Genomic DNA, 19,480 nt, shown 5'->3' with positions numbered 1-19,480 from the left:
TCTATAGTTTACGTGATGTAAACTATAGATTTTCAGTATTAGCAGTGAATTTTGGAACGCAGCCAATAAATCACGGAAACGCTTCTCTACAGTCTACTTCATTTCGCACTTCACCACAAGGTGGCAGTATCTCGCCTTTTTTTGTTGTCCATGTCAAATGCAGAGCTTTCATTTCTCCTAGTATATGTTCTGTGACTTCAGCCACTTCAGGGTATTCTAACCAACTGTCCACAACTGTCCTATCATTAGAAATATGTGACATATCACAGCGCAGTGTGTGGATTGTTGTAAAATGGAAAGAATGCTCGAAGAACGTTTAAGGGAAAGGGTCTGCCTCGGCGATACGGACGGCGTACAAGATCTCTTAAATGTAGGCGTCGACGTTAACGCACGAGATGTCAATGGATGGTATTTGTCCAGCATTGCTTTATTATTTTCACAGAGACAGGGCCTCCACAAACTATTTCACATTGATTTATTTCTTATATATTTTAATAATCTTGTTATCTTATAATAAAATTTACGCTCATTTATATTTATTAAACAAACTAACTCTCCATCACTTGAAGAGATATCACACTTTAATGCACAAATTTGATTTATTTATTAAAACATTTCTGATACCAGATTGTTCATTCTTCGTTCCTTCGTGTTTCTCAAGGACTGCCCTACATTGGGCATGCAAAGAGGGACATCTAGATATCGCCGCTTTACTCCTGAAAAATGGTGCTGATAGAAATATACGATCTGAGATAGGTGAAACCCCAGCATCTGTTTGCAGCAACCAACAGATTTTGTATTTTCTGAGCACGAGTGATGATCTCGAGCGAATCATGTACGATTCATCATTACGCACAACTACATCTGTTCCACCAGATTTTTTACGCACTGCTGCAAATTCATCCAAAACCAGAAATAATATATATGACAAAAGCAGACTTGTCACACCAATTCAAGATGGTTCGATATACATTAATATAAGTTCTTTAATTAGATGTATTCATCAGAGTGCACACAATTGGACACCACCACTCATAGTGGCTGATGCCTAGAATTTTTCCATTGGTCAAGCGCTGTGAGTGGTGGTGTCCAATCGTGTTGTGTCCAAAACAGTGTCACCCTATTCATCTACACTAAATTTAGCTAGAAAAAAATTAATTATGATCATCTTTTATAACATTAGTTATTGTTGAAAAAATTTTTACATTATATCAATTCAAAGTAGATGTTTAAAAAGGAAATTTTTAAGGGAATATTTTTGCTCCTGTATTTCATAAATTTGATTTTTTTTGCATTCTTAATAATTTGAACTTGGAGAAAAAGAGCAGATTAAAGATGAGAAATTTAAGAAACTTTTATTAATATATAAACTGTCTGTAAAATTTTTAACATATTTTTTCAAATTGTCACAATTAGTCTAGTTTGAATCTGATTCATTAAAAATTTTTAAGAGATTTATAATACATTTTTCTCTCAATCTTAAATAAAAGTTTCAACTTTTTTTCATATTTCTAATATGAAAAAATCACAAAAATATCGAAGTTTTTCGAAGTTTTACCATTTATGCAAAAAAATTAACTTTTTAACTTGGTTGTAAGTCGAACAAAAATTACATTTGTGATTAAGAATTTTAAAATTTTTTCCTTCAAATTTCTGTATTAAGTCATGACAACAGTGGGCTGATATTTTTTTTATACATTCAAATACAAATTTGCAAATTATTTACAAAAAAATCTTTTTTAATGTTTGTAAAAAAATTGTCAAAAATATTCTAATATCAAAGAGCAAATATATCTAGTTTCAAGTATAGTTTTAATATTGCTTAAAAAAGTATTAAAAGATACAAAAATAAACCAAAAACAAAAATATTCCCTTATAAAAACTATGTGATCAAGTAATTTATGTGTGAAATGTTAATTATATATTATACAGTATCTATAAGTCCTTACAGTATCTATAAGCCTGTTTCTACCTTCTATATTTCGGAAGCTTCTCTTTTAAGGAGATTACAGTTTAAAAGAATAACCCTTAAATAATCAAAACCCTCGAAATAATCAAACACATATTTCGCAATTTTTTATCATTTTGAACTACTCCTGAAATATAAGTGGTAAGGACAGACTTAATTTATAAATACTCTGTATAAATTCATTCCAATGTATTTTTAGAATTGGTACTAAAAATCCGAGTCGCCAATACAGCTGATCCAGATTTTATAGAGGTAGAATTATCACGAAGCGAGCTAACGTATCAGGCCCTGTTATATCTTTGTTGCAAGGAACTTGATCTGAATTCACATCAAATCCAAAAGTTACGAAAATTACCTAATACCAGATTGAGAAGAGATAAAGACATTCAGCGACTCCAAAACTTCCAAGAGATTGAAGTAGTCGTAGATGCAACAAATGTATACAAGAGCATGCAGAATGTCAACGGTGTTGTCAACAATTTGCCAACGTTGCCGGTTAATGGATATCAGAGTATATCTAAGAAGGATCAGACCATTTTGTATTAACCACTTACATTGAAAAGTTTTCTTGCAATTTCAAGTATTTGCACATATTTAGTATATTATTAATAAAAAGGAAATTATTTAAGATATAAACTGCTTTTATTTGCCAAATAATGGTATCCCAGAGATAATATCCTCTGAGACAATTAGTATACTTAATATATTTCACATTGGAAGACAATAATCTTTTTTGATTGCATTTAAAAGAATCAAAAAAATATTTTTGCTTTTGGATTTCAAACAATCGATTGTTATTTTTTAATAGTTCAATCCAAGAGAGAGAGAGGAAGAGAAAGAGAATAGATTAAAGGTAAGAAACTTGCAAAATTTTTTCAGTAACATATAAACTGTGAAAGGGCGACACGAAAAACCACCTAATTTGTGCCTAAATGATGAAACCTTTCTGAAACATGTTTTGTTATATTTTTTAATGCGCTGAATTATTTGCAAAAATTTATTTAAAAATGGGAAAGTATTGAAAATCACATTCAAAATAGTAAAGCTTTGTCAAAATCTAAATAAAAACTCAAGAATATGACATTTTATCTTTTTTTTATCATTTCCTATTTCATCCCTTTATTCACACGCGTGTCGTACGCGCATGAATGTACAGGGTGTTCTGAAACTCCTTAATATTTCGGAACTAAACGTTTCCGAAAGAAATGTCTCAGACAAAAGTTATAGGGTTTAAAAAGATCCTATTAGTTTGACCTTGGGCGGTGTCGCCAGGTCAAGATCAAATAAAGTTTTTTATTCCAAAATTTAATAACTTGTATTAGGAGCTTTTCAAATCACATAATGAAATTATCATTACATATCTACTTTCCGAGTCATGAGGCTTGAAAGTTACATTAGTAGGATAGGGTGGAGTGTTTTGTGTGCTCGTCTAATTTTTTTAGACAGTGCAGTAGATAAAAGGCTGTCGTTCTAGTATGTTAATTATTTGTCATTCAAATGTGCATTAAACTGCGAAGTCTAACCAATCGGATGTTATTCCACGCGTATCTTATGGATAAAAGTTTATTTTGTGGCATTGCAGATGTATAATATATCGTTATATTTTCGGTGTCTCGTTATTCTCTAAAACCTGTACATTGTACGTAATTATTGGGATGTTGTATGTAGTCATTGGGATGATTGAAGCTGAGTCCCCTATACTACATAATTACCCTAATTTTTCACATATTGACTTGGTTTACACCGAGCACTTGATACGCGTACTAACTCGTAACTTTCTATTAAATTATCTTTAGTTTCGACGATGCGTGTATACATGATACATATATTTAATTATCTTAATTCATATTGTACCAGCTTAGTACACTATTCTTTAAATTCATTGCTGAAATTAAGATAATTTAATAGAAAATTACTAGTTAGTATGTGTATCAAGTACTCGGTATTATGTATCAAAGTAGCAATTTCTGTATGATCTTTTAAAGAATTTGATGAGTGACTTTTTGAGCAAAAAAGCGGGGTATGTGTTAGTTGTTGATATAATTTTACTAAAAATTTTGTAGAAATAACATACTAAAAAAATTGCAAATATTAAGAAGTATTTCAAACATTTTTATGTACATTCTTGTAGAATTTTTTTAAATTTAATAGATTTTGACAATTATTTGTAGTATTTCGTAATATATTTTTACCTTTTTTAGAAATTTGTTCTATCAGAGTATATATATATATATATATATATATATATATATATATATATAGCATTCAATATCATGTATGTAATAAAAGATAAAGGATAAAGATTACGAAATAAAAAATAAAAATAAGCAAAATTATAATTAAAATTAAAAAAAGCCAAATAACTATAAATTTTAAAATCGATCAATGAGAGAATACAGATAAAGAAGTTATCAGTAAAACACGATTCTGTTCATCAAATTTGAAAAAATGGAGCTACAATTGTTAAGTAATAATACATTTATATTATTAATGTCGAAGATACAATGATTGAACGAGAAATATTTAATGTTAATTAAATTAATATTAAAGATTAGATAAAGTTAGATAATATATATAACTATATTTAGGAATTGTATATTTTAGAATTTTTGGAATTCTTTCTCTTTACAAAGATTTTAAATTACACAATAATATAATATTGTCTCAATTCTTTTCATTCTTTACGATTTTTTTACTCGATTGTTTCTTTTTATGTTTCTTAACAATAACTGTGCCTTCAGGTTTAACCGTGACTGTGACATTACGTACGAATGTCGAAAGCTCTCCTTCCACATCACGATAAGCTTTTGGTCTCTTTGGCTGTATTGCAATCATACTTGAATCAACTGTATTTTTATTTTCTGAAATGCATAAATCTGTTTAAGAGAACTATCTCGTTGACAAATTGAATAATCATTTTTCAATAACTTACTTAATGTCATATAAAAAGGCAATGATAAGGTGGTTGTTCCTTTCAGTCGGAGAGCTCGTATGTTTGTCCAACCACCAGGATATTGTTTGGCCAATTTTTTACAGGCAACCAGTATATTTTTCAAAACTTTTTTCTGGTCCATGGCTGTATTCCCTATTTGCATCAAGTGAGTATCACCATGAGAATGAAGCTGCATACTAGTTTTTCTCAATGCATAATCAATCTCATGCTTCAAGTCTTTACTTTCCATTCTAATCGAAGTCGGTAGCTTTCTTTTCTTGAAAAAATGCTTTCCCAACAAATGAGACAGATGACCGGCGATGCGACCATCGACAAGAAAATGATCGTAACTGCCTAGAAGCTTCTTCTTCAGTTCATATTGGTCAAATTCAGTTTTCATGCGATTTATAGGTATTATCTCATTCACACGAGTGCACCCATGTTTGTTCAATAGATTTCTATAATGTTCCACTGTTGGTTCGTAATCCTTTCTCCTTCCTTTTTGCAAATCGCAAACAAACAAAGCTACTTCATCATCTGGAGCTACTATTGAGTATGGTAACAATCTGTAAATAAAAAATAAAAATTTTAAACAAAAATCGGACAGAAACATAATGTTTTACACACAAAGTATCATCATTATACGATTTATAATCAAAAAATCTCATAAGGATCCATTGGTAATTACAAAATATAATCATGTTAAGTTTTAATTATACACACAAAAAAATATCAATTCTATTGATAAGTGATTATTCAATTTACTTTTCTTCCAAGTAAGAGATAATCAATGATTATCTCTTTAATAAAGGATATTTTTTTAATAATAAAATAATCTTACAAACTTTAATCTAATTGGTCAATTAAATGTGTAAATTGCCACTGTAACATTAAAAACTAGTCATACTAATCTAATTTTTTAATTTTAATTTAAAAAATAACTTAATTATTAATGTGAGATATTATATTTTGTATAAATTATAATTTGTAAAAAACAGACAAGAAAAACAAAATAATATGATTAATTTGAAGTTTTGCAGGTGACTCTGGTTAAATTTAATCTATCTAACTAATCAGCCAACCAATCAAATTAATCAGCAATGATAAGATCAGACCATAGGCTTAAAATATACACAAATAATCACAAATTTAAAAGTCATCACATGCTAAAAAAAATATTTACATACATATGTAGAAGAGATCGCCTATGCGCTGACAAGTGTATGGCATGCAAGAAAAATTTATATTCTTTTGAATATACAATATTATAAAATTTTGCTAAAGTAGAATATTATGCAAATTGAATTTTTAACTAAATATTTTTGATCAAAGCATTGAATTAAGCATTAAACTACTAGAATTCAAAATATAATTTTAATCTTAATATTTATGATATTTTTCTTTGTCATAAGTGTGTTTAAATGTATCTTGCCTATTGGGAACTTTTTGAAGGTTACTGATGCAATCAATTAATGCTTTGAATTACTAATAGTCTTTGAATTATAATGTACACCTCACAGAAACAAAATAATAAATAATATGATTAAGGTTTTGGTCAAATAGACTAGAGCTCTGTTAAGAGCTATGTAATCAAGAAAAAAACAAACTTATAACAGATTTGCAGATATATATATATATATATATATATAATGTCTACAAAATACTTGAATTAAATAATACTTGATAAGTAATTTATATATTTTTCTGTGTGTAAAGAAATAAAAATCTATTAAAGTTCATAAATTCACTCACATCCTCATTTGTTTGCGAGGCATCTCTGGGACTCTGATGCTAGTCACTTGCATAAATATCGGCTGAGCTTCTTCAGCGAGAAGGCTGCTAGTTTCTTTTAATTGTTCTTGCGTTAAGTGGAAAATCGCGGAAATACATTGTAAAATTTGCTTTTTTGACAGCTCCTTTAGATCCAATTCTGTTGTCTCAATCTCGGAACTCACATGTTTCTGCTTATATACAACTTGTGAATCTGAATCCTTTCGTTTCATTTTCTGTATTTTTTCCTTATTTGTTATATTTTTATAACTATCTATTTCGTGCACTTGGCGCATATCTTTTTTTCTCTCAGTTTGAGATCACGACCATGCAACAATTCGCAGCAGTCAGCACAGCAATACCATTATGCTTTTTATTATTTAGTAACTATGACAATCGACCAAGAACATTTATATTCAAGAGCACTCGATTAACAAAGAAATTTCGATAAAAAAATAAAATATTTTGTTGCCGGTGAAGCACGTGGTTCAAGCGCACAGGAAGAGACAGGAAATCCAAGGAAATCACAGGAAATGAACTAACATGGACACAGGCTGCGTTCCAAAACTGTGTTTATAACAACCATAGGCCATCTGTTCGTGTTGCTTGCACTTTTTGTACTTATAGTGTTTTCGAGTGCAGTTGAGTTTTAACTCAGGTTTGACGCCATTTGTCGGAATTGTCTACTTAGAACGGACGATTGGACGTTCTAATTGGACGATTCCGGCAAATAGCGTCAAACCTGGGTTAAAACCCTCAACTGCACTCAAAAACACTATAAGTATCTTTGTTGTTTATCTCTCCTACGCTCAAATATATATTTGTAGCTAATATTTATATATTTAGCTATATATTTAGCTTTAGGTTAACTGGTTAACTCGAGCTAACCGTGAATTGTGTAACCGAATCTGTATGGATTAGCAATACAAGTAAGATTTTCGAACGCAGCTTAACAAGGATTACGTATAAGGGAGGTAGATCAAGGTAGATCTGAATATTCTGTCTTCATGGTGCGTGCATGTGTTATATTTTTGAGGTTGGAGCAGTATGTATAAAAAAAGTGTTAAAATATTTTAATAATTACATTTAAAAATGATATAAGACTTTCAATAAAATTAATATATAATTTTCTATTATATATCGAATATCGTAACATAAAATTTATGCATATATTATTTTAAAATGTATTTATATGATTTTAAAGAATTATTCCTTAATAAGTATTTTATTCTATTTCAATAAAAATAATTTGGTTTTATTACATTTTTTTTACAGATGACGAAACTGCTTGAGTGGCTGTCATGTGCGATTGTGATTTTTGGTGCATGGTTTGCCACACTTACAAGCGATTCTACTTTTATCAAAGAATGGCATGAAATTATACTCTTTTTTCCAATTATTTTCTTATTTTTCTTTGGATTATACGCAGCTATTGTCATTTTGTATAGAGTATTCACTTTTAACACCTGTGAAAGTGCTGCCATGGAACTTCAGCAAGTTAGTTTCTCTTTTATCTAAGATTTAATTGTGAAAGCAATATCTTTATATAATACTGTCCTCGTTTTGTTTTTTAGCAAATAGAAGAAGCTAAAAAGGATCTTCAGAGCAAAAATATAATGTTACGAGGGACTGATGTTTCTTCAACTTCTTGAAATTGCTATAAATATAAATTTTAAGAAAGACATTAATAATAAGACTTTTCTAGTTTGTATATTTGAATATATGATTTTTGTACACATAAACATTTTTGAAGTTTTATATTGATACACGTGTTATATTTTTAAAATTTATAATGTAATGGTTTATGTGATATTGCAAAAAATTTTGCAAACATAATTTATATATATATATACACATTTGCAAAATTCTTTTGCAATATTACATTTTGTGTATACATAAAATGTCATATATGTGTTATATGTACACACACATTATACATATATATTATACATTTTTGCAATTCCAAATGTTGGCAACAAATTATGTTAGCCTAAAAGCCTTAAATGGAAAACGTGCTTTATTTCCAAACTTTTTTTTAATTAGTAAACTTCCCTCAATATACAATCTCTATAGACGAAACATATGACAGTAGCAACTAACAATAAACAGATGTAAAACATTGATGGCAAATGGCAAGCAATTTATTATTGCAGATAGTATTAGCAAATATTTTGCAAAACTACATCATCATTTAATGTTTAAAATACCACAGCAAAAAATGAGAGATTAGCAGTCAACAAGGAGCAAATCTATCAAATGTATTAATAACAGATTGATAGCAAAAACTCAAATGATTTGTTTTCATTAAATTTCATCTGGAAGTAGTACGTGGCATCTCTGATAGATGTGACTTGTAAATAAAAAAAGACTGCACACAATGAAATAAAAAGTATAGCAATATGAGATTGTTCACTTACACATTCTAATGAAATGATTTTGAAGGTAAAAATTTGAGTTTAAAGATAAAAATAAATGGATATTTTAATAGTACAATTTTTAATTATATAAAAATCAATATAAGCATTGATATTTAGTGACAGATCTGATCTGCATTTGATATGAATTTGTAGGCACTTTGAGATAAACAACTGTTTACAATTTGTTGTCACATTGTTGTCAAATCTGTTCTGGTATTGTCAATTTGCTTGCGGAATATGTTCTTCAGATTTGATTCGCATTGGAGACCAACTGAGGACATAGTAGGTCCTAGCTTTGGTATTATCGCTCTGCTGGCATTTGTTTCCTACTTGACAACTGTTGACAACATTTAACAAATCAAAATGTTTTGCTGGATACATGTACTTAAATTTCTTTATTTTTTCCTAAATTGTTAGCAAATTTAATTTTAATTTTAATTTTAACTTGTAAGTAGGTAGATGTGGAGTGCCACAGCACCCCAGGCAATGAAGAATTAAAAATTTTGTTTTGGAAAAGTAAAATTAAGTATTATCTACAAGTCTTAAGTTTATTTTTTTGCATTTTTCTTGCTTTTAAGATTTTAACTAATGTGAATTTAAATATAACATAATAAACTAATGAAAGAATTAAAAGTAATAATATTTGTGTGGGATGTTGTTAGCACCCACCTTACCTCCAGTGGAGCAACAACACCAATCCATCAATCAATTAGGCTTAGCCAGAGAACGTTCTTTCAATCTTTTCAATTGTCTGCCTCTCATTATACCCGTCTTTCTACCTCACCACTGTCATTAGCAGTCTATTCTATATGTCGATGAGTATGTCACATTTTTAACTAGAGACAGTCAAACGTGATTTTTTAACTCTTGTATCCAAGCAGCAGACAATGTTTTTTAAGTGATTTTTAAATGTTTGTTTTTTTAAAATAATATCCATTTCCCCAACTTATTCTGGAAAAAAATATTTAACATTTAATTAATATTTTTTTCATTAAATATTAATTTAAAATAATTTTTTAAAAACGTTTTTTAAATGTTTATTTAATATTGTTTACGTATTTTTCATGAATTATTTATTTGAGGAAATTATTTTAGTAAACATTTTTCAAACATTTGTTTAACATTTTGTAAATATATATGTCATTAATTAATAATTATTAATTTCAAAAAATTATTTCAGTAAACATTTGTATACAAATGTAAAAATATTAAATAAACGTTATATATAATGTTTGTTTAATATTTTTTCAATACTTAGACTTCGTTAATCATTCATTTGACCTCAATTAAACATAAAAGAAAAAATAAACGTAAAAAAAGTTACTTGATTTTAATTAACTTTTCGTTTACGTTTATTTAAAATTTTTGAAGTATTTATGAATTGTTTATTTCAGAAAATGACTTTAGTTAATATTTTTTAAAGGTATTTAATATTTTGTAAATATTTATTTGTTATTATAATTATTCTTTTGAGAAATAATTTTAGAAACCATTTTTTTAACATTTAACATTTTGTAAATATTTATTTGTTATTCAATTGAATTTTTAGCGTTTAATATTTTTCTAGTATTTATTTTTTATGAAATACTCTCATGTCAGGAAATTATTTCAATAAACATTTTTTAAATGTTTCTTTATAATATTAATTTAATGTTTATTTAATATTGATTTTTTAATTTATTTTTATCTGTAAAATTATATTTATTTAGAGGAAGGGTGGCAGTCGTGGAATAAACCTGGAGTAGTAGAATATCATGTCTCATACATAGAATTCGCGTAGACTTCTAAAAGTAACCAAAATTTCTTCTCTATTAATACATTTAGACATTTGTAGGATGATTAATGGTTATTGGTGTCCGTTGTGTTTTTATAAAATCTAAATTTCAGTTTTTAAGAAGATAGCAGAAATTTTTACAGGCGTATACTCTAATTTATCCATATGTGTGCGTGCGGTAGGAAAATGTAGCGAGGTATATTTAAAAAATCGTACATATGTATTATAAATCATATGTCATTGTTTAATTGGTAAAATTTATGGCTTTAAGCATTCTTTTAAAATGATCTTAAAAGAAACTAGTTTTAAGAACATATTACTAGAATACTGACCTTACCTTTTTACTCTTTCTCGATTCAAACTATTAAAAAATACTTGAAAAATAACTGATTTAAATTTTTTAAAATTTTGAAACCTAAAAGCAAAAATACTTTCTTTTAAAAAAATGTATATTACTTATGCATTTCAAAGTATTATAATTGTGTTTTTACAATTAGGTACCACAATCTTTATAGCATTAAAGAACAAAGTCAGTGCGTGTGTTCAATTTTTTATAAAATTACTAACAGTAATATAATGGGCAAAAGATTTGTGGAAATCGTAATTTATTCATTTATACTATGTATTACAAGTGTATTGAACACACAACAGAGAATGTGTTCTGTTTTAACAGCAGCTCTTCTCTATTAATAATTTCTCTATTTTTATAAAAAAGGGAGGGATAAAATTCGAGTCATAATAAACACACACACACACACAGATTGGAATTTTATGCATTGTTACTACAACTCTCCAATGAATAATCCTTTATATTGTTCTTGCACTAAATATATGTAAGAGCGATGAAAATTTTTTTCAATATTTATTATCGTTTCAATGATATTAATAAGTAACTGTATGGTACAAATTTAAGAATTAAGAATTTCCTACTTGTGTAACATGTATAAATACGTACATACGTATGTATGTCATTAAGTGGCATGCAAATTGAATCATTCCTTGTACCAAAAATAGATCGTTTTATTCTGTAAAAAAAACCATCGGGCATGTCATATTTGAAAGTTTCTAATAATTCGTTTCATATCTTAGGTTTAATTTTTAATAAAATTCTAGTATACATATTCTATGTAACAATATTTCAGGCTTTATAATTTCAAGATTATTCAATAATAGCTCAACTATTTTACGAATTTCAACAAATAAGCAAAATGCTCACTATTAATAAAAATTTAAGTAATATTTGTATTGAATTATTGTCAAGAATAAATTAAGAAATTACATATGAGGGTTGTTGGAAAAGTTTTGTGAATAAATACGTAGATAACGCTGTGAAAAAAAAACTATGTAATTTTATTACTTCAACTTCTATACAGTCTTCAGAGAAATATAATTTTATTCTGACAAATTGTTTTATTTTGGTGACAGTGAGAGTAAACATTGTTTTGATGCTTTAAAATACTGGAAGAATTAGGAAATTATCATGTCAAATATTTTGAAAAGTTATCGTTTGACATTTATGCAAACTGATGATGCAAATAATAATTCTTTTTATAAGACATTTAATAGTAATTTTGTAACTTTTTTATTTTTTAAAAGTATCAAAATAACGTTTACTCTCATTACCGTCAAAATAAAACAATTTGTTAGAAAGAAATAAAATTTCTCCGATGACATAAAAAATGACGCATATAACAGAATCATGCAAATAATTTTTCTTTCCAATGTTATGTGTTCATTCACAAAACTTTTCACAGCCCTTGTCTATGATAAAAATTACCTCTCTTTTTACAACCATTACAATTTACTGAATTGTGACATGCAAGAAAGCTTTTTAACATTTAAATTAGTTTTCCAATATTATCATTTACAAGTAGAAAATCTATACATACACACGTAAATACGAATATATCCAAGTACACATGCCCAAACAGATACATTTTGTAATTTTTATATCAGAAAGCCAGGAAATGTACAAATATACTTATCATACCTATATGCGCAAACATTTAGATATGTATAAAACATATCTTAATATGCAAGAGTGAACACATCTTCAATTTATATATGTCCAATCCTCAATACGTAAATGCTGCAAGATATTTTTCTGCAGAGTAAGGCTTGTAAGGCTTTCTCATATAAAAATGTAATTTATATTTCCCTTATATATATATATATATATATATATATATATATATAAGAAATATAAGATCTTAGAGCACTTGTAGGCTGTAAGGATGGATTTTTTAACACCGTTTGCTATAAGCAACAATTCTTTCTCTCATAAACATGTGTTACATATTAAATGAAATGTTTTTTTTTCATGTTTTGAAGTATGAAACAATGCTTAAAAGAGTTGACATATGCAATGTTATGGTAACGCGCTTATCTTCAGATTTGATCGCTTACCAAACACACCAGGATTTTATCTACAACAAATAAAATAGCATAGATATTGTGTATATCTATATACAAAATAAAGATGATTATTGTAAAGATAAAAATGATAATGGTGCGATTATCCACCCTCTATCAGTCCTGTTCTTCTTTATTCGTAAACGCGCAAAATCAGTAATGCGAGTGATTCAGTCGTCGAGGTTTTGCGAAAGTAGGAAGTTAGCAGCAAGATTTTCGTTCTTTTCACAGGCAAAGTACGCTTGCACGACTAAATGTTCTGGAAAACCTAACGCCTTCAACCTCTCGATAGCATCTCTGTCCTGTGGTGTTATCTGTATTAAACCAGATCCTACGCCCGCTGCTGCACCCGTGCCAGCTCCACCGTTTACAGCACCTCCCACTGCAGCTGCAGTCGCAGGTGCCACACCTCCTCCGGACGCTGGTAAAACACGCGCCCCCGTTCCCGCAGCAGGTTCCACTATAAAGATCAAAATAAATGATATAGGTTATTAATAAATAATACACTAGATTGTTAAACAAATACAAAACTTAAGGACTTAAAAAAATTGATTTTTCGACATTTTTTAATAATTTAAACAGAGAGAGAAAGAGAGAGAGAGAAAGAAAAAGATGTTAATCTTTAAACTGTAACATTCAAAAAAATTATACTATTGGTACATAGTGGTCAGACTACTATTATGTTTTAATTCTATTTTAATTTTATAAGTTCTCTGTATAATGAAAAATATTTGTAATTGTTCTGAATATTTATAAATAAAATCCACCCTTTTTGCGGATGATCTTTCCGAATCTTGTGTGTAGACATTTTTTTAGTTTCATGACTAATAAATTCATATAAGAAATATTAAGATCCAGCGATAACCATTTGTGTCTTTTGAATTTAAATTGTAAATTATTAATATTGTCAAATAATTAACTATTCTTTTTAATCACAATACATGATGAGCATACGCGATAGAGACTAACCAGGTTCGTTGAGCATGCGTACAAACGCTTCCTGATTTTGAGAAATGAGTTGTAAGAGGGCAGGATTAGTGGAACCAATTTGTTGAAGAAGATTGTTCAGCAGCTGTGGATTTTGCTGAATGACCTGACGCATCTGTTGAAATTGTGGTTGCAAACGCAAAAAGGCCAACGGATCTTGACTCTGATCCTGAAGTTGTTCTTGAGCTTCTGGGGGATCTTCGGGTGGGTCCTCAAAGAGTTGCGCTGGTATGCCCGTTAGGAGGTACTCAACAGCTCTATCAGGATTGTTAAAACTTGCGCGCAACGCCTGTACAACCTGTTCACGTTCGTATCTAATACAAATAATAAAAATATTATTCTTTTGAAACTTCCGCGGGTATTTTCTTTAACTTTTTCGTTACGAGCGGCCACTATAATGGCCGTTCATGAATTCTATTGTTATATGAGCGGCCACTATAGTTTATAATAAAATGTTTAATGATATTACATTATCTTTTATTACATTATATTTAAAACATTTTGTCTTTTTTAACTATTTTACGATAAATAGCCACTATATTATTCGTTTACGAAACTGTCTCGTGCGCTACAAACGTACATAAGTGCGCCTTCCATACAGCAATGATATGTTTACAGCGAGCGCTTCCGTACAGCGCTAGCACAGTGACGACTAATGTTGCCGTAGCAAAAGAGTTAAAAATGCTAAAAGGTTTTTAAGTTATTACACTGACTTGATACATTATTAATGCTAATATTTCATGAACAATGCAGTTTATAATATCAAGATAAGCAATTTGATATTGAGCTGCTCTTCTGAGGGATTTCTTTTATATACGCTGTTCACAAGTAAAAAGAGAGAGCGAGGAAATGAGGAAAAGAGTATAACTACATACATAAAAATCTTTTTTCAGTTATCGAAAAATTGATAATTGATCGCGCGTGATCAATTAATGTTTTTAACAAGTGGATAATATGATATATGAAGACACTGAGATAACTTGAAAACCTCTTAGCATAAGGATATCATGTTACATGATCAAATGTTACATGATTATAGTACAGTATGTCACCCCTCTCTATACGTACCCCATATCCATGATGTTGTTTACCATAGTATTATAATCCTCTCCCATTAGCAAGGCACTTTCTGCTTGACCAGCCGCTGGCGCAGCTGCCGCGGGTTGCTCTTGCACGTTACTAGCTGCTCGTGTAGTATCCTGAATATTAAGGTTTGAACTAGGTTGTGTAGTTGCTGAACTACAACAGAAAAATAAAGAAAAATGAGGTACACTGATTCTTGCACATAATCTGGAAAAGTTTATTGTTTCAACATTTGCAGGGTGTTTATACAAATTTTGTAAAATAATTCCCTGAGAATTCCTGGATTTTTATGGAATGGGTGTGTTATTCAGAATTCAAGGTAAGATTAGAGAACTTTTTAATTTTAATTTTTAAATATTAATTTATTTTATTAGAAAATAAAAGGGAGTGGTGGAATACCATTGCTTTTTCTTAAATAACTCAGTAAATATTAACCCAACACAATTCTTATTATATATCAGTTTGTTAATTACAGAGTTCTACCTATCATCCTTTAGTAAAAGTTCACCAGGTATATAGAACGAACATAGTTTACAATTGACTGAAAAAGAAAAAAAGGATGTGTTTGTGCGATAACAAGAAGTCATGGAATACTAATAACTACTGTCATAAAGGCACTTTTAATTATAAAAAAATCACAAATTAATAATCCTACATTTTTTTACATACTAATAAGTGTCACAAAACAAGATTTTATGAACATTTTATAAAATGTATTTTACTTAAACAAAATTTTTGTTGCTAATAAATATTATGCAACGTCCATTGAGGATATAAAAAAATGATTTTAATACTTGTAATGCAAATGGCTCATGACTATCTCACATCCTCTTTTAACACATGATACAATTTTATACTAAATTCATACATACATTACGGTATGTATTAAATTTAATTATATTATTTGAACTACATTTAAGATCTTTAAGTTAAAGTTAAAAAATTAATACCTAATATACTTCTCAAAATTATGTAAAGAGTAATTGTATATAATTTGAAAATTGCTGCTATCTGCAAAACATAAATTCAGCTTTTATAAAAATGTAATAAACACCAATGACCATCCTGTAATATATAGACAATAACAAAGTAATTTAGTAGTTGCCCTTAGAATTCAATACGAGGTATCATGGTATCTCACCATCCCACATATATCTCACGACTTCTATTTTTCTTCTCTACCTTTTAATGTTTCTTAATCATACAATAAAAAATCACTTCTACTTTTGAATATTAAATTTAAAAAAGTAAAAAAAAATAATATAAACTAAATATGGTACATAACAATCTGTCAATAATACACGAATCTAGCTGATTGAGAATACAGAATTCAAAAGATAATAAAATACACATCGCCAAATTAAAACTGTACAATGTCATTAATTTTTTATAAAAACTTGCAAGTCATATGAGAATGCACGCACTTTGGTCTGTGTTGTTTCTTGTAGTGTTCTTAATTTTCTAAAAAATTAAAACTGAAGAACAAATCCAAATTTTTTCTATTTTTTAATAAAAGTATAGAAAAATAAGACTAGCAATGACAGTAAACTTTACTGATAAAATACTTATTAGAGTTCTTAAATGTGAAAGAAATCTTAAAACTATTGGCATAGATAATAAAAGTGACAGTATCTTAAAAGAAAAACCACTCGATAAAAACTTCTTCAAAATTTTCAAGAATTTTTTCAGGTTAAAAACATTAGTCATAATTAATATTTGGTATAATAAATATTTTGCAATAGGCGGCAAGTTTATCGCGATTTATGTGCAGTGTTTTACAGTCTCACGTTACCTAGTGGACTCCTCCTTCTTATCGCCTTCCGCGCGCTGTTCTTCGCTTGTTTTAGGTGTAGCACCAGCTTTAGGCTTTGTTACCATAACAACTATAAATTTCTTCTCATCGATATTATATTCTGTTAAAGGCTGCTCGTCCGCTAATATTTTCCCTGTAAGTGTTTACATATCGTTACGATTTCGAGAGTAATAAAAAAAAATTCGTCACGGATCTTAACGTGTGCAAGACCAGAAAACATAACCTATGTATGATTGTTTCTGCAACATCATTCCTATCTTGATGAAGCTATATTTAAATATACGTTGGTCATACAATATTTAGGATATAATTATAATGCCGATTTTCTGTCAGCTACGTCGATGAACACTTCGGGCTCTTTTAGATAACGTTCTCGATAAATTAGGTTATTTAACTGTAACCCTTACCAGCGTATATTAACTTTTGATGTTCGGCGGGGAAGCCTTTCTGCATTTCAATCTTCTCCTTGAGATCTTTGACCTGATAACAAGACAAGCAAATATCTTCATCGTTAACCGCATCAAAAAGTCGGCTTCTTTCGCTCGATCTCGCTTACGATTTTACTTACAGTTTGCGACGAGTCGATCTCTATCGTGAATGTTTGCTGTTGTAAGTTTTTCAACGTTATAATCATATTGAAGGAGAGAGCTCACGCGATATAACGTCAAACAATCGCAAAATTAACCCCCGCGTAGTCCTCCACGATAAGAATAAAACGGTGTTTTGATGGAGATTTTTTCGGCGATGAGTCTGCACTGCCTTAAACAGTTCGCAGGTGTATGAATGTTAACACTTATAACAGTATGTGGAAAACATATGATAATGAAAGATCTAGTAACGGCTACCAACCGTTATTCCTTTTAACCATTCTATAATACGTCGTATGACACTGTCGGATGTCGGAGTATTCTACAATACGTCATATACGTTGTCATAATCTCTAAGCCGTAAGAATTGACCAATCACAGTTGAATATTCTTCTCAAATTTGACTGTAATTTGTTAATTCTTACGATTTACGGTTTAAAACCTGTTCTACAATACGTCATATGTCGGTGTTAAGTTGTAAAGTGTAAGAATTGACCAATCACAGTCAAGTATGAAAAAAGTATTCAACTGTGATTGGTCAATACTTGCAGGTTACAGTTTATGCAATCGACATACGTTGTATTGCAGAATAAGCTTAAAGGTTGGTTTATGGAGGACATAACCATTAACTTACGCCGTAATCTGTAAGAAATTGACCAATCATAGTCGATTATTCTTCTATAAACTAATTATGATTGGTCAATTTCTTATAGATTCCGGCATAAGTTAGCGGTTACGGCCTGTATAAATCAACCTTAATAGACTTTCTACTAGCGTTTTTCATTGGGAAAACTAGTGCGCACTGAGTGTGCACTCGCCGCTGGCAATTGGACGTTTCGGTTTGCGCGATGACGGTGCCAACGGAAATGCCCAATTACCTGTAGCAAGTGCACTTTCAGTGCGCACTAGTTTTCCCAATGAAAAACGCTATACAATAAACTGGGAATACAACGCTATACAATAAGTTTGGAAAATTTTCCCATGGACAGAATCAAAGTCCTTGGGTGTACGGTGAAAACTAGGTCATTAATTTATCTTACTTTCGACAATGCGTGTATACCAGGTGTATGCATAAGTTTTTTTCGGTTTTTTTGGTAAAAAAAACACGTAATTTTTAAAGGAAATTAATTTTTTTTTAATCTAAATATTGGCCATCGGCTTCTACACATTTCGCCCATCTTTCAGGTAATTTATGAATACCATGCCAAAAAAATTGCTTGTCTTTTGCGGCAAACCATTTGTCGAGCCATTTTCCAACTTCCTCGAAATTGCTGAAGTGCTGCTCTGCGAGCGCGTGCCCCATTGATGCGAAGAGGTGATAGTCAGATGGCGCTAGGTCTGGGGAGTACGGCGAGTGCGGAAGGATGTCCTATCCAAGAGATTTTAAAGTGTCTTTCACTGGTTTTGCTGTGTGAGACGGCGCATTATCGTGTAACAAAATCACTTTGCCATGTCTTCTGGCCCATTCCGGTCGTCTTTCGATTAATGCGTAGTTTAAATTAATCGTTTGTTGGTGATAGCGTTGTGTATTAACGGTTTCGCCGGGCTTCAAGAGTTCATAATACACAATACCGCTCTGGTCCCACCAGACACAGAGCATGGTTTTCTTGCCGAAGCGATTTGGCCTTAATGAACCGACTTCGCCAGGTGAAAGCAACGATTTTTTCCGCTTCGGGTTTTCAAAATAAATCCATTTTTCGTTACCCGTCACAATTCGATACAAAAATGATTTTCTT

The 19,480-nt window shown here is 29.8% G+C and overlaps 5 protein-coding genes across 12 annotated transcripts in view; 2 read left to right on the top strand and 3 right to left on the bottom strand.

The window, feature by feature from the left end:
* LOC120356747 (TBC1 domain family member whacked-like) overlaps positions 1 to 19,480 on the bottom strand; it is a 512,462-nt gene that overhangs the window by 257,195 nt on the left and 235,787 nt on the right. The window lies entirely within an intron of this gene.
* LOC105196575 (ankyrin repeat domain-containing protein 40) lies at positions 94 to 3,050 on the top strand. Of its 2 annotated transcripts, none has more exons than XM_011162588.3 (3): positions 94 to 408; positions 662 to 960; positions 2,169 to 3,050. In XM_011162588.3, exons 1-3 carry the CDS (start codon positions 293 to 295, stop codon positions 2,513 to 2,515), a joined length of 762 nt encoding a protein of 253 aa, XP_011160890.2. In that variant the 5' UTR covers positions 94 to 292; the 3' UTR covers positions 2,516 to 3,050. The 2 variants fall into 2 exon arrangements, with proteins under 2 accessions (XP_011160890.2, XP_011160891.2); XM_011162589.3 differs by having other exon boundaries at positions 164 to 408; positions 628 to 960.
* On the bottom strand, positions 4,553 to 7,219 carry LOC105193334 (ribosomal L1 domain-containing protein 1). The gene is made up of 3 exons (XM_026141535.2): positions 6,654 to 7,219; positions 4,902 to 5,467; positions 4,553 to 4,830 (listed from the first exon to the last, which is right to left on the bottom strand). The coding sequence occupies exons 1-3, from the start codon at positions 6,965 to 6,967 to the stop codon at positions 4,634 to 4,636; spliced, it is 1,077 nt and encodes a 358-aa protein (XP_025997320.1). The 5' UTR covers positions 6,968 to 7,219; the 3' UTR covers positions 4,553 to 4,633.
* LOC105196576 (dolichol-phosphate mannosyltransferase subunit 3) lies at positions 7,386 to 8,435 on the top strand. Of its 5 annotated transcripts, none has more exons than XM_011162592.3 (3): positions 7,386 to 7,707; positions 7,947 to 8,168; positions 8,246 to 8,435. In XM_011162592.3, exons 1-3 carry the CDS (start codon positions 7,690 to 7,692, stop codon positions 8,321 to 8,323), a joined length of 318 nt encoding a protein of 105 aa, XP_011160894.2. In that variant the 5' UTR covers positions 7,386 to 7,689; the 3' UTR covers positions 8,324 to 8,435. The 5 variants fall into 5 exon arrangements, with proteins under 5 accessions (XP_011160894.2, XP_011160896.2, XP_011160895.2 ...); XM_011162594.3 differs by having other exon boundaries at positions 7,392 to 7,655; XM_011162593.3 differs by having other exon boundaries at positions 7,394 to 7,681.
* On the bottom strand, positions 11,451 to 17,978 carry LOC105196577 (UV excision repair protein RAD23 homolog B). Its single transcript, XM_011162595.3, has 6 exons — positions 17,726 to 17,978; positions 17,565 to 17,637; positions 17,137 to 17,290; positions 15,330 to 15,500; positions 14,244 to 14,575; positions 11,451 to 13,734 (listed from the first exon to the last, which is right to left on the bottom strand). The coding sequence occupies exons 1-6, from the start codon at positions 17,789 to 17,791 to the stop codon at positions 13,445 to 13,447; spliced, it is 1,086 nt and encodes a 361-aa protein (XP_011160897.1). The 5' UTR covers positions 17,792 to 17,978; the 3' UTR covers positions 11,451 to 13,444.

Source organism: Solenopsis invicta, chromosome 9 (genome assembly GCF_016802725.1).
Source record: "Solenopsis invicta isolate M01_SB chromosome 9, UNIL_Sinv_3.0, whole genome shotgun sequence".
NCBI lineage: Eukaryota > Metazoa > Arthropoda > Insecta > Hymenoptera > Formicidae > Solenopsis > Solenopsis invicta.
This window is presented reverse-complemented; position numbering and strand designations above follow the sequence as displayed.

Bases quoted from the DNA above. Each gene is read 5' to 3' on its own strand.
- LOC105196575 (XM_011162588.3), top strand. From the start codon at position 293: ATGGAAAGAATGCTCGAAGAACGTTTAAGGGAAAGGGTCTGCCTCGGC. The intron at 409-661 runs GTATTTGTCCAG...GTGTTTCTCAAG, and splicing joins GCACGAGATGTCAATGGATG to GACTGCCCTACATTGGGCAT. The intron at 961-2,168 runs GTTCGATATACA...ATGTATTTTTAG, and splicing joins TGTCACACCAATTCAAGATG to AATTGGTACTAAAAATCCGA.
- LOC105193334 (XM_026141535.2), bottom strand. From the start codon at position 6,967: ATGCGCCAAGTGCACGAAATAGATAGTTATAAAAATATAACAAATAAG. The intron at 5,468-6,653 runs GTGAGTGAATTT...TTTTATTTACAG, and splicing joins CCTCGCAAACAAATGAGGAT to ATTGTTACCATACTCAATAG. The intron at 4,831-4,901 runs GTAAGTTATTGA...TATGCATTTCAG, and splicing joins GCCTTTTTATATGACATTAA to AAAATAAAAATACAGTTGAT.
- LOC105196576 (XM_011162591.3), top strand. From the start codon at position 7,690: ATGTGTTATATTTTTGAGGTTGGAGCA. The intron at 7,717-7,946 runs GTATGTATAAAA...TTTTTTTTACAG, and splicing joins ATATTTTTGAGGTTGGAGCA to ATGACGAAACTGCTTGAGTG. The intron at 8,169-8,245 runs GTTAGTTTCTCT...TTTGTTTTTTAG, and splicing joins CTGCCATGGAACTTCAGCAA to CAAATAGAAGAAGCTAAAAA.
- LOC105196577 (XM_011162595.3), bottom strand. From the start codon at position 17,791: ATGATTATAACGTTGAAAAACTTACAACAGCAAACATTCACGATAGAG. The intron at 17,638-17,725 runs GTAAGTAAAATC...TCTTGTTATCAG, and splicing joins AGATCGACTCGTCGCAAACT to GTCAAAGATCTCAAGGAGAA. The intron at 17,291-17,564 runs GTAAGGGTTACA...AAACACTTACAG, and splicing joins TCAAAAGTTAATATACGCTG to GGAAAATATTAGCGGACGAG.